Source organism: Cololabis saira, chromosome 18 (genome assembly GCF_033807715.1).
Source record: "Cololabis saira isolate AMF1-May2022 chromosome 18, fColSai1.1, whole genome shotgun sequence".
Taxonomy (NCBI): domain Eukaryota; kingdom Metazoa; phylum Chordata; class Actinopteri; order Beloniformes; family Belonidae; genus Cololabis; species Cololabis saira.
Window position 1 is genome coordinate 15536023 of NC_084604.1, and position 18488 is coordinate 15554510.

The following is an 18488-nucleotide window of genomic DNA, read 5'->3' on the forward strand; positions in this document are numbered from 1 at the left end:
ACCGATTGCGATGTTATCTAGTAGTTATTGGTTTTCTTACCGTGTAAATGAGGTGTTTTATGTCTGTGTGTCGCTAACTTGTTCCGCTCAGACGAGCCAATGGCGGGAAACTGAAAATTAAAGAGACACCGCAAAATCTATCAATCAACCGATCGAAATATTTTAATAATCTCAGGGGGGAATTATTTTCTTTGCAAACTCCAACAAATATTAAGAATTAAAAATAAATAAATACATAAATTAAAAAAATAAAAAATTACCAAAAAAATAATTAAAAAAAAGATATACATATAGAATAGATAGATAGATAGATAGATAGATAGATAGATAGATAGATAGATAGATAGATAGATAGATAGATAGATTTGTTTTTTATATATCATATATTTTTATTTTATTATTATTTTATATATTATTTTATTCTTATATAATAATAATTATAATAATATATTATATATTACTATATTATTATATATTATTTTATATATTTATGTTTGTTTATTTATTTTTATTTTAGATATTTATATTTGTTCTTATATATTTTGTTAATTGTTTTTTATATATCCTATATATAAAATATGTATAGGTATATATATTTTTATTTTATTATCATTATATATATTATTAGATTATTATATAAGAATTATAATAATATATTATTATATATATTTATATATGTATATATATATATATTGTTTTTATAAAAAATATATGTATATATAATATATATATGTATATATAATATATATATATATATATATATATATATATATATATATATATATATATATATATATATATATATATATATTAACAAATACAAATATATGTAATTATATATATTTTTATATGTATAAGGTACAGCAAATATATATATATATACACAATAAACAACATATATAAGAACAAATATGTATATATATATATATATATATATAAAATTATATTTAAAAAATATACAGAAGAAGGAAGAATGATTGTCCTTGTTTTAGATCCACATTACAGAGAGGTTGATAATATAGGTATATAGTATATATAGTATATATATATATATATATATATAGTATGGGTAGTGTAGGTGAGGTTTGTCATGACTCCTGTCTCTGGCTGCTGGAGCGAGGGAGCAGCAGAGAGTCTGTCTCCTCCTCTCCAGCAGCACTCTGTGTTCAGCAGCATCTTCCTACGGACCTGCGCCGCGCACAAACTCACTTCTCTCCATCAAACCACAAAAGAAAACCCCCAAAACAACAACAAACCCCTTAAGAACAGAAACCCGAAGCTTGTCGTGGCTGTTTTATCCTTCACCCCCCCTCCGTCCTCGCAGGGTGGTTTTTTTCTTCTTGCAGTCACTCCAGACATCAGACCACCGGACTTCTCTCGCTGACTTCTCACTCTCGCAAGGTAATATGGATGCTTTGTCTAAAATGTTTCGTGGGAAGAAAAAAAACAACGTGTTTATTTATTTGTTTGCACCGATTTGTCCCAGTATCGGATGAATCCCAGCATGATGCAACACTGTGCGTCATGCTTTTAATTTCCCGAGCGTGATTCATTCATTTATTGGCGCAGCAAACCTTCAAAATGTAAACGGCCACCGCTGTTTGATCAAAACCTGCAGATGTTTTTCTTGCACACATTACATGGTTGTGTCACGCTTGGGTTTCCGCTTGCAGCCTGCCCAAACATGCGCGTTTGGGTTCAGGATGAAGAGGTGATGAGCACAAGTGGCGTGCAGGTTTATGCTGTTATAATTGTGACCTGCGTGGGTTGTGTTGGTGGGACACGACATGATGGGATGTGATGAATCCTGTCACTGGTTCTGATGTTGCAGCATGTGGGTGGGGGGGTCTCTTTAACCCATCCTCAGTGGGATGCTACTTTTTTGCAAATGAATGCAGGCAAGAGCACATCTCATCCAGAGTCCCTCCGCGATGGTTGCACCCCCCAATCCTCCACATGCATATATTTGTAGAGGACAAGGGCAGCAGGATTAGACAAATATCTATGAGATTTGCCTGAATTAATACCTCAGACTGCTGTGTTTCCTCGCTTCCCCAGGACCCTGCCTTCCTCTCAAGGTCAGCCCCTGTTGGCAAACGATGGTAAAGGGATTGTGTTATGTAATGGCCCACAGCCTGGCTCAGGGGCTCAGGCAGCTCCGTTCGCTGGTGCACCGTTGTAAAATCACTCTTTTGACCATACATCTTTTGCATCAGTCTGCACCTGTTGGCTGATGTGTATGTTTTTCACCCCCTCTTCTTTTACCGTGGCGAGGCTCTGGTGGACCACGAGACAAAGAGGGGGGGTATGACTCAGGTTGTACTCCGGTCTACAGGCATCACGGTGCTCTGCTTTCCGCCACACTGCTAAGTGACCCACTGTGTCTTGTCCCAGACTTGATCCCACTTATCTGTTTTGCTCAAACAAATAACAGAGGCTGGGCTGCGATGCAGCAGCTGTCCATGTGGGTAAAGTGGTGCATGACAGTACGATGCATACATTCAAGCGTGAGCACGCAGGCTGGGCTGTGTTCGTCAGTCCCAGTTAACAAAAGTGTTTCACTCGTTTCCAATCCAACTCAGACTACTGTCATTGCAGCTTTCTTCCTCACACAATATGTCAGAGGTAAATGGAGAAAATAAAAGCAATCATCACAGCGTTGCACCGAGCGGAGAGCTCAATCAAGTGCTCATTTATTGCAGCACAAGTTGCACAGCCCTCTCGAGCTTGTAGGCAGCTCTAAAGGTGCTGAGTGGGAATGACAAGTCGCCTGTGCAAGACAAAAATGATCCGATATTTAAAACATGTGGGTTGATTTAATCAGGCAGTCTTAGTCACTCCAATCAAGTACATCTGAGAATGTAAAGGATGTGTTATTCCTCTCCAACACTTTAAAGTAAAACAGAGGAAAGTTTTAGCTCAGACGGTCAACAGGTTAAGTCGATTTTAAGATTTAAGATACATTTATACTTCTTGATGGCAACTAAACATGTAGCCCATGTGTGTCATAGCTCCTGGTTATAATGTACGTGTTCGGTAATGCTTTTGTCGCTCTGTAATTAAACTGCTGAACACTAGGTGGTGGCGCGGGGTTCTTTTTTCAGCGCTGTAGCCAGAAGTATTCCCTTTGTTGACTTGGCAAATGTTGAGGGAATAACTTCCTAACCAGGCGGAAAACGATGAAGACGAAGTAGGAGGGGGATGTACATTGTGTGGACAGATCAGAGTATCATTGTGTTTTGGAGGAGGTGGTCACCAGGGTACGGCAGAGGCTAGTTATGGACGAAATACATTGTGGGTTCTATGCAGAAACACAAATCACCTTTGTTAGGTTGCTTTTCTTCCCTTCCCTTCTTCCATCATTACTTTCTTGACTTTCTTATTTACTTTTGTTGCATGTCCATTGTGGCTCCACTTTATGGCCAACATGGACCATCTTTGTTCATGTGTGATGTGGTGCCTAAAAATCCTAAAAATGATCAAATATTCCTTCAAATACACCTTGGTTTCATTTCAAAGTTTGTGCAACTGGAAGATTTACATAAGGTAGAGTGATGTGGGTGGTATGATGTACACCGTAGAGTAAATGCTCTCCCAGGTTGCCAGCCTGCCTCTGGAACAGCCTTAAATGAACAGAATACAACACAGAAATGACACTTGTGGTGAACAGATTCTCCCGTCTGCGCTGACGGTTAACTTGACAACAGCAGAGGCCGTTGTCTTCATTCTGATTGGACTAAACCTTCCAGTGATGTTCGTGGCTCTGATGGTAGAAGCAGACTTGAGATGAATGTTTCAAAAGCAAGAACATTTAACCGACAATTACACAATTTTAAAGACACCTTTCATGAGTATTGGTTCAAACTGCACGTTTTAAGTGTAACTGCCTTCAAAAAGTATGTAAACATGTTGTTTTTTTAATGTAAATGGAAGAAAAAAGGCTCAAAATGTCCCTCGCTGTGATTCAAATCTATAAAACAGTGAATGTCCATCTGAAATACTATATAACAGAAGTGGCTGGTAAACTATGCCCACGTTTTAATTTAGCTGCACAAGATAACCTTACATAAACCCCCACCCCGACTTTAGATGAATGTTTTCCTCGCCGATAGATAAATACGTTATCTAAACTTTTTCGGCATAGATTAAAACCGCTCAGTTGTGTGGAAAAGCGTAACGCCGTGCCTCCAGCTGCACGCTGACAACGGCCAGATGCTGCTTGTTGGATGGATGACGGGAGGCAGCGTGGCGAGGATCATCTGCATTATGAGACGCCATGAGCCTCTGCGAGCACATTGTGCACTCAGTGGAGGAGCGCGCCACAGTAGGAGTTTGCTCCATAGGCCGAAAAATGCATGAATCCTGCAGGACTTTTGCTTGTGTTGCAAACGCTGGTTCGAATCGTGCAGGAATGGAAATCAAAATTGTTCAACATGCAGACTGAAACGCTGCACACCCTCAGCGGCAGAGCATGAACTCGTGCATGAATTCACCTCATGCATATACATACAGATATATTTACTTTCGATCGTGCAAGAGCTCACATTTGTCTACACACGTATAACATTAACTGCGAGACTGTAACACTCTGTTCACGTCTCTCCCAGGAACAACACGTGTCTCCTGCAGCCGCTGTCTTCGTACTCAGCTCATCCTGCAACAGAGGAGTGTTAGCAAATCTCCCCCTCAGAGTGCACAGCGCTGTCACTTTCCCGCACCACAGAGATTTGTTTGACGGATGCCGCAGATTGCAAAACATATTCATGTTCAGTACGGCTGAACCTTTGTGTCTGCGGTGTTTGCTCGTGGGCGGTATAAAAACAGCTGGACCAGATCTGAGATCTCATCCGTATGATTTCTGAAGGGTAATCAGGGTGACACCAACTCGACGGGAGCAGGACTCCACCCAAACACACCCACTGAACCATAGTCGTTATTTGTCATGTTGCTGCAAAAAGGACATTTGTAAAAAGTACTATAAGATTTGACGGGACCTTTGAACATCAGGTAGCGATTGGTCAGCCCGGGTCCAGGGAAGCATTGAATCTGGCTCGGCTCGAGCTCCAGCTGCTGCTGCCGGGACTAGTGGCCGACAAGCGGAGACAATCCTCCAGTTAGCCCCGCCTAGCACCCTTCAGGTGGGGGCTAAGGTAGCTGCTGCTGGCTGGTAGAGCTGATCCTGGCGGTTTATTTAATAATACTTAAGCTCCATTAGGTCTTTAGTAAAAAACTCAGGTAACATCTTCACTGAAGGTGCTACGTAGCTACAGAGACGACCAGCCTTTTGACAACACGGACAAAACATTTTACCCCAATTTTTACGCACAAATCATTGGTTTTAGATCATTTTACTTGATATGTTACATAAAAATTCACTCCTGCAGTCATAATGGATGTGAAATTGTGAAACTTCATGTGCTTACTAAGTTTTGACAATCCAAGAGATGCATCCTTATCTTTTGGAGGTGTGGCATCAACACAGCTGTTCTAAAGCAGAGAAAAGGGTTGATATTTCATATAATATTATCTTAAACTAAAATATGTCGTCACAATTTTTTTCTCATGGAGATTACCAACATTTTGATGAGTTTTGCCCAGCTTGTCTAAATTGTTTCATCTGTTAGGTGAAGGTTGTGTTCATCCAGAATATCAGAAATCTTTGTTTAGAAAGTAAGATGTACTTATATTTTACATAACATGAATGCTTTTTTTTACTAAAAACATCCCAAAGCAGAAGACTAGTTGATTTTAACTCTGAAACTGCAGTTGATGGATCACAGAGTCAGTTATTTATGCGCAAAGTGAACTACATCCTCTGCTTTTTGTACATAACTCAACACGTTTCAGATGCTGGAGGTCACATTAACAAAGATTCTGGGTTTTATCTGAACATTTCTATGTGCTCATGCTGCCTACAATATTATACATGGTACACAAAGTACTGCCTGTGTTCCTCACACGCAGGAAAAGATGCTTAAGGACACTTCAGGGCCTCTACGCACCTTTACGAGCCAGATGACCTATAATTCATGAGAAATCTTGCGGGGTGTTCATGAGTGGGAGTCGTTTTGGCTTTCTCAGCAGAGAAAACAAACCCACTCGCTTAGATAGATAGATGGATGGATCACTTAGCCAAATAAAGATTTACATCATTGCAGATGATCAAATAGCTCTTTAAAACTACTGAGCAGTTAATTTGATTGTCGCTTGTACGCAGCTCCAAAGAGCTCCTCATTCCCCCTTATTAATCAAAGCTCCACCAGAAGGGACATTTCTCACTGAGCCTGCGCCACCCTTGTTTGTCTGCTTATAATATTGTGTTTTATTGACTCAATTCGAATTTTTTTTTAATGCAATTACTTCAATAACCAGTTTTTTTTTTCACATGGTACCTTCAGCAAATGAATTTTTAATAAGTTCATTTATTTTTTGCGTTGCCTCCTCGACAGGCAGCCAGCGAGGAGTCCTGATTAATCGTTATGTAAGTCAAGTTTTACTTTGGTACGTTATTAATCCAAAGTTCCTCTCTAAACTCGGTGAACGTTGAAGGCGGCTGGAAAAACTTTAGGGTAACAAGACTTCACCCTCCCTGGACAAGCGGCTGCCAGACCGCCGTCCGCAAAACATCTGAGGAGCTTGAGGTCTTCACAAAGCAAGACCTCTGTAATGTTGTTTTTTTCCCCTCCAGAATAACTTTTTCTGGCCTAATGTTGCATCTTCTGCAGTGGTCCTTTGTCTCCACTTGCTTCTGTGCACCTGTGCGTTGTCCATCCGTTCTAATGAGAAAGTCACTAATCTCCCACGTACTAGAGAAACTCCTCTTTCTGGTGTTTTTATCCCATTTGTCTTGCTTGCTGTGAAAAATGTCAACTCTTGTGGTGCATTTTAAAGAGAACTTGCGTCCAGCGCTACCTAAAACCATCTGTGACGAACTGTTCTGCCTCGCGGTGAACATCGGGAGGCGTGATCTGTATTTCATACTGACTGATGGAGGGCAAGTGGGAACAAGGCGTAACAACTTCTTAAAAATGATTTCACGTTGTTGGTTGAGGGGAAATGCAATTAGCTCTTAGTTGACTCTCATCGACATTTCAAAATGCTGCGTAAGTTTGCGACCAAATTGTGACGAAAACACGACTTCTGTTGCATTTTGCCATCTTTCACAGCTGGTCTCTGCTCTGTTCTTTCTTTCTGATTAAATTTCTCGATACAATGAATATTCACACATTTTGTTTAGTAGTATATGCGCAATTAGATAAATCTACAGCATGTGAACCGTACCCAGATGTGTTATTTCTGAAACTTTACATTATTTACATGATGATCAGTCTAAATCACACACTGTAGCTTTTTTAAACCCCCATCTGTAGTTGTGTATTTTAATTTGATTATTTGATTGTTTTCTGTTTCTTCTTTCTTCTCCTCCGTCGGTTTCTGTGCCTCTGGGCCTTGTTTGCTAATTCATGTTTATCTTGTATTTTTCAACCATTGCGTTTTTGTCCTCCTTCCTTCCAAACAAATAAACAGCCATAAAAGATTATACACTTTTCATTCATCATGCTGGGTTTTTTTTTCTCTTCAATATTTAAACCAGTAATTTATTTTTCCGCGTACGACGGCGTGCGTCATAAACTTCGAGACTCCCTCGAGATACTTTGTCACTGAAGAGGAATTGACTCATTTTCTGTGACAGAGTTATGTTTCGACCTGCGATAAACTTGGGTGAACACGGACCGCTTTGGAAAACTGCCTGGATGTTGTCACCCGGGGAACATTTCTGAGCTATGCTCGGACACAGGCAAAGCCAATAGATGATCAATATGTAAACCTGAATACGTTTCATAGAGGACAACACCGCCCGCCACTCGAGCCGCCACGGGGATGACGTAATGCTCGGTCGAAGAGAATCTCAGGTCTCAGTGAGTTCATTTCACTCACGAGGAGATCAATCATGCGAGCGAGCTGGAGAAACGTTGTCAAAGTGAAGACGTGATGAATCTCTCTCACGCCACGCTGCTGCAGTACCTGCTCGTCACTGTCTGCAGATCGTCTGGCACCACGACTCCAACCCTGTCGGCCTTTTCAAGCTGAAGACGCCCAAGACAGAGAGAGAGCATGTCAGCAGAGAGCAAGAAATGAGCAAGAAATGAACCCAAACCCTCAGCGTGTTTGGCAGATTCGTGATAACGAGGGGGTCGGCGGGTGAGCTAATCAGAGGAGATAATGAGGCGACATCGGCACCGTGCAGACGGGAACGCAGGGATCTGCGTGCAGATGGCTGCACTGGGGGAAACAAAGGGACAGGAAACCAAAACATACTCCGAGCCTCCTGACGGGGCTTGAGATAGAGCGACCCGGGGCTTCGGCCCAGTTCGCAATGGCTGCAGGCTTGCTGGACTACGACCAGTACTCGAGTTGTAAAAAAAAAATCAGGGGGGATGGTGGATTTTATCATATGGGGACAGATAATTTGTGGTGATTGCAAATAATATAATATATTACAAATAATAGCACTGACCAAAACACCTGCAGAAATACTGCAGGAATGACATAGCAGCAGTTAAATGCAGCCTTCTGTAAGCTTTAAATATCCACTGGGCTTACATCAAATACATCAAAACACAACAATAAAAAACAGTTTTCTGAACTTATCAATAACACTCTGTCCTTCACAGGATAAGTAAAATGGATCACTGCAAAAACTCAAAATAAAAATATTTGTCCTATTTCTAGTTAAAATGTCAAATTTTTTTAGGAAAAAAATCTTATTACACTTAAAACAAGACTCATCACTGGAAAAAACAACAATTTTCACCTGTTTCAAGTAGATTTTCACTTGAAATAAGTAGAAAAATCTGCCAGTGGAACAAGATTTCTTTGTTTGTAATGAGAAGATAAATCTTGTTCCACTGGCAGATTTTTCTACTTATTTCAAGTGAAAATTTACTTGAAACAGGTGAAAATGGTCAAATAAGTTATTTTTCTGGTGATGACTCTAAATGTTGAAATAGCAGTAAAACCACATTCATTGATGAAATGACATAAGGGATGGAAAGGGGGGATGATTTTGACCGTTTTTATTTCAGGGGGGATGCCATCCCCCCTCATCCCCCCTCAACTCCAGTACTGACGGGTCCAAACCGCAGCAACGGCAGACCAAGTGAGCTCTGCTGCGCTGCTAACGCCTGAAATGAGGACTTTTGGAGCAGATTTGACAAGATATAATGGAAGTATATAAATAGCATCATAGGTTTGCTTCAGAAAAATCAGTCAAGCTGGGATTGACATGAGGTTTTCCAGCCGGGTTCCCAGGCCGGTTCGCTCCAGTCTGACGCAACATGGGTAACAGTCTGAACGACGAAAAAGGGGTTCAAAAGCACCTGTGGGTGGCGCCGCTGTGCCGGCAGGGGATTATACTTTTCATGACTAAGAACAAAGATCCTGGAGATGTGATCCCGAGACTTTGGGTCGAATAAAACAATCTTTTTTACCGTCTCAGGTTGTTTCTGATCAAAAGCAGGACCGGTGGGAACATGTACGGTCTCGCTCCCTGTATTGATTGGATAACGCCTGAGGAGATGTGGATTTGTAAACTAACTCTTGCTTCCAACAGCTTTAAAGATTTTGGAGAAAATCTGTCAAGATAAAATATTACCTTTCGCAAAAACACTTGCAGCTGACATAGTCCATCGTGGAGACGCGTTTCGCTCGTCCCGAAGAGGTCGGCGGGTACAGACAAAACCAAAACAGTTATACTTGGCAAGGAGTAAAATATTCAGTTACATATAATAAATACAACAAGTTTCATGGTTTGGTACCTGAATAACCTTGATGGTGCAAGTCTCTTTCTTCAAAAACCTCTTAAATGTTTACAAAATATAGAAATCAGTCGTGAGAGTAACGGTGAGACGTCATAGAAAGGATTATTAAGATGTTTTAGGTTGTCAATACATGAATTTAAACAGATATGCACTCTTAAAGTGGAATATTTTTCCACTTGCTTGCTGTGCTTTTCATTTCTTCTGACTGGTAAGATGTATATTATATACTTCTGCTCTAATCTAAATGACATGTTTTATCTTCACTTGGACAGCAAATCTATTTAGGTATACTGCACTTTGGAGCTGAAATGTATTGGAAAACACTGGGACCTTGACATGCTTCATGTCTTTAATAGGGTGTTTTCCTCCCAACAACAATTTCTGACAACCAAAAGACAAACTTTCATTCGATGTTCAAAACCGTGAATATTTGACATAATACTCTTGCGATAAAAAAAACCTCTAAAAACAAACTGCTGCTTGTTCTAATTTGGGAGTAGAAAGTGAGGCGTTTGATAAACTAAACTTTATCAGGCAGAAGGATTAACTTCCTGCTGTTTTGGGCCGAAGCCTCATATTACAGCTCGTTCGTTTGAAGCATATTTTTAGAGTTTTCCAGAAATATCTGGTATCGGCCTCACGATCGATTGCTCCGAACAACCTTTGCAGGCTCTGCTTTTCCTGTTCCGCATCGTCTGACAAGATGCCTCAAATCATTAACGTGAGTGTGTCTTGCTAATCCTCTTGTCATCCCTGTTTCCCTGCAGGAATAAAAAACAACCAGACAGAAAATGGGGAAACAGAACAGCAAGCTGACCCCTGAAGTGATGGAGGACCTGGTGAAGAACACGGAGTTTAACGAGCACGAGCTGAAGCAGTGGTACAAGGGATTCCTGAAGGACTGCCCCACCGGCCGGCTCAACCTGGAGGAGTTCCAGCAGCTCTACGTCAAGGTGCGACTCCCCCGGCCTCTCTGTCACTTGATGGATTACGCTGGCGCCGCGTGCCGCGACGCAACGCCGCCGCCGCTGCTCACGCTCACGTAGATCCCAGACTGCTGAGAGGGCGGCGATAAAATGGTTTGATAGGTGAAGATTAAGAGGGATCGATGCTGCAGTGTCTCACCTCTTCTGATGTATATTTGTTTGATGTTGCAGGAATTGTTAGTTGACACTGAAGCAACATACGGATGCAAACGTGTGTGTTTTAACGGGATTAGAGACTGAAGTCAGATAAATCTGTTTAAAATAACAGGATTGCCACAATAGTGCCAGCTGAAGCCATATTTTAAGATTTTTAACACCTCATGTTGGAAGATTTTATGTTCTGGAGGATTAATTAGATGAAATACAGCCACGGGGGGGGATTATTTATCATGTAAAAGCTGCTTTCATAAAAGGTCGATCAGATTTAGGGCTTCCAAAACTGTGCACCTCGTCTGGCGTCTGGGCATATTGTCACATCTGATCACATTTTCTTCGGTGCATGCAGCCTGGGTTGGGTCGAAATCAAAAAGGCAGCGTTTGAACGACGCAATGCAAGAAGTGCATTACCCCGAATAGCCTCTAGGGGAGTGGCCTCCATACCAGAAATGTCCCACTTTGCAGCAGAAATAAACATTACAGACTGGCCTTCGTGGCTAAACATCAGAACCCGGCTGTAAATGTTTTTTTTCACCTCATCGGTTAGTATGATTAAAAAAAGAAGAAGAAAAGCCACCAGTGCATTCATAATTAGGAAGCGGTGCTGTTTGGGTGACAGCTTCGTTGTCGTCTGCGGTGTGAACAGCTGGCTCTCACCTGCTTTAGTGTTGTTCATTTTCGGTGAATTAGGAGCCAAGAGGGGATAATAACTCTGTATTTTGGAGATAATTTGGCTTTTTGTGCTGTTTTCTGCCACAGAAAGTTGTCTTTAAGGTTGCTCCCGGGTAAAAGTTGGCATATTTAGTATATTTTCAACAATAAAAAGAATATAAATGTGGTATAAAGGTGTATAAAAAGACTAAATTCATAGTGAAATTGTGACTACGATGACTTGACTTGACAAGAAGAAGCATCACTGATAACTGATAGCGGTCTGCTCGTTATTAGAGATCAACATGGCGTTAGAGGTGTTGGTGGGACTCGCATGAATACGCTGCTTTGACAGCTTCTGGCATGCACACTGCCTTGCTCCCATTCGCTCCTTCTGTATCTGGGCAGAAGACCAACACTCGCTCATATCGTGATTATCCTCTAACATGTGTCCTGCTGGGTCTCATTACATCCGATGGAGCAGTTTTCCACAATGAAGAGGGAAGCACGCATCCACAGGAACAATTACGCCGTCGGGTTGGGACTCGGGCTTTGAGAAGGTAGTCAGCGTTTCACGTATGGACTGGAACTGATGCTGCTGGGGGTCATTAAAGACAAAAAAAGGGAATAAAATGTTTGATCTTCTGAAGAAATGTGACCCGGTGAGCATTGGTTTAAGAGTTGTTGTTGTCAAGTCCTTGGGATGCTGTATGACTGAGAGGCGACACAGTCTCTCTCTGGAGAGCGTGAAAAGCTACGCGACACAAAAACACCACAGTTTCACGTAAAAAGGTTTACAGTTCCTGTTCTGTCTGCGCTGCTTTGTCGTTTCAAGCCCACGAGTTTGTTTTAAAGTGATAACATTCTTCTGACATCTGACTGGGTCTCAGAGTCACTTCTCCTCCACATCCAAAGGAGCTCATTCAGGTGCTTTCTGGCACCCGGTGAGGCGACTTGGCAGACGTCTCGCAGGGGAAGTGTTGGGGACACGTCGCTGCTGAAGGAAGCCTCGCCGCAGACCTGGGACTCACTGGAGAGATTACATCCGTCAGTTGGCCTCGGAAACACCTCGGTAGCAGAAACAGAGGAGGAGGAAGGGGAGGGACGGGTCTGGAGATCTCTGCTGACGTGTCTGCACCGAGACCCTCGAATCCATCAATACCAACGACTTTAGCATCAAACATTCGCTGGAACGACACAAAGTTGACTTCTGGTTGGAAGCTGAGGTGGCACAAACGCAGCGTGACGTGTAATTAGGAGGAAAAAGGGACTGGGATGCTGGATAGTTAAGTGCCTGGGTCTGTGATGTCACAGAGGCCTTCAAATCTGGACGGAGGGCTGGATGAAACTGGAACTTCCAGACCTACGATCCTCCAAACCGTGCGACAGAACTCAATTGGTTGGAGTTTTCGAGGCAGCATTTGCTTTAAAGCGCCAAAATAAATGTCCTTTGCCACAGAAAAAATACACAATTCACGTGCCTTTATTGTAACGTACTGAGAAACTTTGATGATCATATAATATTGTTAGGAAAAGATTGAACCTAAAGGCTCAGCACAGTGTGGCGAGTGCAGCATAAAGAGCTCAACAAACCGGCGTTTTCCTCCCATCGAGCTGTTCCATCGGGCTAATCTCTGTATCTTGTGCTGCACGTTTTAACTCCCTGAATGGCCTCGTGGAAGAAAGTACACCGAGTAATGCAAGAATAAGCCTTAATCTTTTATCAGTGATGCCAGGAAGTGCTTTATAACCAGAGGGGGGGGCTGCCGTTACATAAGACACGCCTGGGCATTAAGGCCACGGGTGCACTTCCTCTAAATGCCATCGGAGCTCACGCATCAGCGGAGGCCAGTTTGAGAGAAAAGATCTGAAACATCAGAAATAAACTAAGAGTCATTCTGACCGTGAAGGAGAAAGAAAAAAAAAAAACAAAGACTCGTCAACCAGAGAAATCTTCTGCTTCCAATAAAACGGACAGAAAAGCACCCGAATGTTTTGCAAATCTATCCGGGCTCCTGGGAAAAAGGCGGGAGTTGGCAGCTTCTGCCAGAACAGTGGTATCTTGAGGGGGTCTTCTTAGGCTTTTTTTTTTTTACATTGTTATGCATCCTTTTATGTTTCTAGGCAACAGATTATCAGTGTTGGGACTTTATTTAAATGCAGCGCACTGATAGATGGGAAAAACGTTCCGCTGCGACCTCGCACGAGAAGGACAGGATGTTCCTGTGAAGAGGAACTGCATGTGCGCCACTGATAGCGAGCGTTTGTGTGCCAACACAATGGGGGAGGGGGATCATATGTTTATTAGCAGTACGACGGGCGGTTCTGACGGCAGAAAGCGACGAACGGAGATGGGCATAGGTGGGAAAAGTAAGCAAGCGAATGAACGCGCGCGTGCATAATTTATCAGTCGTACCAGTCATTGCAGCCGCGCACGCATGACTTCAGTGCGTGAAGCTCTGAGATCCTTATTCGTCAACCCTTCTGCTCCTCCTGCTCCTCCTGCACGCCCCACTTCCACCTTTGCACGGATCTGCACCTGTGGCCGTCGTCCAAGCCTCCGTCCTGCCGAGGCGCTAAATGCAGCCCTTACTCACCGGTCTGGTTGAAACAGACGTGCTGTTTGTTCCCTCGTTTGTTTATTTATTATCCCCACCCCACCCCCGCCTTGTGTGTTGCACTCTTTTTGGAGGATACATGGAAAGAAAAGGGGACACAGGTGCAGCATCCCGGCTGGACCTGATGGCGCTGCGTCAGAGGGCATTTTTGATGCTGTGCAACAAAGCTGCGTCACCCTCGGTGTCTCCTCGTGGACTCTACGCTCCAACTGCTCCTTCCACCTCATTTCCTGTTTCCTTACCAAAGGACTTAGTAAAGATACCCCTTCTAAGTACTTTGAAGTGACATTAATTATATATTATCAGGGTTATTCTTGATGGCATTCATTCAGAAGGATTTCTAAAGTAAAAAGGGAGCCTTTTACAAAAACTATGGGGGAACAAAACCATTTCAAAACGATGAGCGCGCACTTGAAAAGTCCATTAGTTGGATAAGTTAAATGGGATTTGCTCATTTAAATGTTAATTTTGCGATAAAGAAATGAGTGCTGACCTATAACTTTCACATGGGGAGCCTTTCAGTACATCGAACAGGCAGCGTTATTCACAATAATTACCTCTTTGTGTTCGCTCGCCGGCGTGAAAACCTGTCGGCGTCGCAGTTGACCAGACGGCAACGCAGAGTCGAGTGATGTCCATCTTCAAATGGATTTGCTGGTTCCAAACCTCCAGGACCGGTTGGGCTCCGATCATGAGGTGAACGGAGGGATGAAGGGAAGATTCATTTGGAGAAATAAATCCCTTGAGGCTTTTTGGCTTCGTCCTGATGCACATTCAAAATGGGAAATTAGTGACGGCTCTTTGCTCTGCTCGAGGGTGGCTCTCCCCAGGCAGTTTCTCTTCGTGTCAGGGTTCAAATTAAACAAACACTCAAAAAGAAGATGCACACATTTATTTAGAGATGCACCAGTTTTAATACCTGTGGGGTTTCAGGTGTGGGCTTCGAGTCGCTCTCACGAGTTACTCTTGTTTGGCGTCTCTTCCACCCGCTCGCTCGTTTTCTCTTTCATCGTCACTCGGCTGAGTCTCAAATCTGATTTTGAGGCATATCTGCATTAAATATTGGCAGCGATCAAAGCCGAGCTACGCGTCGACACCGGCGTTCCCTCAGTCCCTCAGTGGTTGCTATGGTAACCATGTGGGGTGAACTGGTCCAACTAGTGATGCAAATGGTGACGTGGAAACGGACACTCCTGTCTGCTACTTTCCTACGACGGGACGTCGTACTTTGTCCTGGAACGACACAGAAGACTATTTGAAACCTTTATTTAAGCCACCAGACTCTTCAGATTTAGATTTTTTTTCTCATTACAAGCTGTGCAAACTGCTACGTTTAAGTATTTAGTAATCAGAGGGAGTGCAAGAGAGGAAAACCTCCACAGAAGGCTTTGGGGGATCGGTCACTTGTGTGTTGGGTTTCCCAGCGCTGTGTGACACATTCGTCCGACCGGAGCGGAGAAGAAAGCCGGGCGTATCAGTGCCTGATCGTCCAGTTGTCGGAAAGTGGCCAGTTCCGATCACCAGCTGATCAATCTTTCCATCCCCAGACCTGCCAGACCCCCGTGAGAGAGTCCGCCTGGTGTGGAAGCTTCATTGGCCGGGAACTGACTCTAAAAAGATTGATTTTTAGTTTCTGCCACACTTACTCGACAGATTTAGGGGGTTCTGAGTGACGACGTCCCGCTGGTTGTTTTTAATGTTGTTTTTCCCAAAAAAGACGTGTCAGCGCCTACGAATCCTGAACAAACTGTGGGAGAGCAGGAAAGTGCCTGGCTGCAGCTCCTGGTTCCCCTGTGGATTCTCACTTTTAGCTGAGCCGCCGATGCCAGACGCTGATGTAAAAATGGCAGAGAGCCTTCGGAGCCACTTGGATAACCGCGCTCCCTGAGACACAAAGATGATTTTGTTTTTTTCATGCTCGATTCTTGCAGAAATGATCACAGGCAGCCTCACGCTCGCTTTTGGTCCCGTGTGGGTCGACTGCGACACGAAGGGAACTCTGGTCTGCTGCTGTGGTTGTCGTTTCATTGTGATCAGAAAGCATGTTAGATTTCATTACGGGGTCAATGTGGAAATGCAGCATCCATCCATCTATTAACTTATGTTTATCCGGCTCACGGGGGCAGCAGCCTGAGCAGAGGGGCCCAGGACTCCAGCTCTTCTGGGAGGACACCAACACATTCCCAGGCCGGCTGTCCTGGGTCTGCCTCGGGGTCTTCTCCTGGTTGGAAATTGGAAAAGGTGTCTAGGAAACACCCTAACCAGTTGGCTCATCTTGATGTGGGGGGCATACAGACAGATATTCAGTAAATTCACATGGAGATGACACATCCACCTGATGGCCCTTTTGATTGATTGGTTGATTGATTGATATCTTTTGTTTCGAACATACAGTGGGGCAAAAAAGTATTTAGTCAGCCACCAATTGTGAAAGTTCTCCCACTTAAAAAGATGAGATATATCTGTAGTTTTCATCATAGGTACACTTCAACTACAGAATGAGACAGAATGGGGGGAAAGAATCCAGGAAATCACTTTGTAGGAGCCATTAATACAGGTAACGAGTGGAGGACAGAGGAGCCTTTTAAAGGGGACACGTTTTCTCTTGCTTTAACATATATAAAGTGGTCTTCCCTCAGCCTGCCAACTCAGAGAAGGAGGAAAGCAACCAAATTCTGCAGTGTCTGTACAGCCGCCCGGATGAGCCATCCAGTGTGATGTGACTTCTACGAGCCAATAAGATTCTGCTCCCGTCGTTACGTGACCAAAAATGCGATTTCCATAGGTTGGCCTCCGATGTGTGAAACCACGCCCACAACTAACTCCGCCGGCCGGAGCTTCCGCCATCTTTTCGCGGCGGTGTATCCCGTCATTCAGGCAGCCAATCAGCACAGAGCCTCATTATCATAGCCCCGCCCACTCAGAATCCTGCATAGATAATGAGGTTAGAGAATGGGATGATAAAGACATGGCTCAGAGGCTGAATTTCTAATTTATTTAGCAAAAACTATCAAAAGCTTGTTTTTAAGACATTCAAGGCCTGTTTAAAATAGGTATTATATGCCATAATAGGTTCCCTTTAAAGAAGAAGTTACAGAGTAAACTTGTAAAAGCCAGAAATCTTGCTTGTTTGTAGGTGACCAAATACTTATTTTACCAGGGAATTTACCAATTAATTCAGTAAAATCCTACAATGTGATTTCCTGGATTCTTTCCCCCCATTCTGTCTCTCATAGTTGAAGTGTAACTATGATGAAATTTACAGGTATATCTCATCTTTTTAAGTGGGAGAACTTGCACAATTGGTGGCTGACTAAATACTTTTTGGCCCCACTGTAAGCACAAAAAAGATAAATAAAACAGCAGAACAACAAATCAATAACATAAAAAAGAACAATAATAATCACTAAATAATGAATGTACCATCGTAAACAAACCCTTGCCCAGACATGGGTTACCGGGGGTCTCACCTTGGAGCCAGGAGCTCGTGGCCAGGTCTTTACCAACGGGGTCCGTCCAGACTCCTGCGGGCTCACAGCCACCAGTGTTGCTGTGAGATTGTGGAAATGACTCAGAAAACACGAGAATTGCTTTTGTTTTTCAAGAATTCATTTCTCAAGTCCTGTGGATCGGACAGGACCGGAACACATTTTTACAGGTCTCAGAGGAAACGATAGTGTGGAGCGAGCGCATGGCTTTGAGGCTGACCCACACTGATGCACAGGCGCACACACCCACAGACACGGGCGCTGACCTGAATATGGATGCAGGGATGGATTCCGCTCCGCTGCGCCTCGCCTGCATGGCCTCCAGGCTTCTGTTGTTGACGGCGGTGGTGCGAGCGTGTGCGCCTAGATCTCTGCCCGCCCAACGCCGACCGGGGGGAGACTCCCCCGAGGCCTCTGCAGAGAGACAGACGGAAAAAAGAAAGACGGACGGATCACAGGAGCAGAGTGATGGGACGATAAAATGGAGCGTGCAGAGGGACACTGACATCATCTGGCCAACAGCCTGGTTCTGCGAGGAAACATATGGTCCCTAATCACAGGAGACAAAAGACAGACTGAAAAATAGAGATGCAACATCAGATTGACACAAACCATTAACTATGAAAGCCTGCGGTTTTCCAGGAGGACTTATTTGGAAATTCTTTCTGTATCAATAGACAGTCATGACGAAGGGTGTTGCCGGCCTTAATTTTACATCAAAAGCTGCACATATGCACATGTTTAACTGACTGACTGACAGCAGGAAAG

The 18488-nt window shown here is 43.4% G+C and overlaps 1 protein-coding gene across 1 annotated transcript in view; it reads left to right on the forward strand.

The window, feature by feature from the left end:
• Positions 1–1117: 1117 nt before the first annotated feature.
• The window catches only part of vsnl1a (visinin-like 1a), a 44167-nt gene continuing 26796 nt past the window's right edge, over positions 1118–18488 (forward strand). The window contains exons 1-2 of the mRNA XM_061746859.1: positions 1118–1401; positions 10589–10774. Of these exons, the coding sequence (XP_061602843.1) occupies positions 10613–10774 (162 nt within the window). The 5' untranslated portion in view covers positions 1118–1401; positions 10589–10612. The remainder of the gene's footprint in view (positions 1402–10588; positions 10775–18488) is intronic.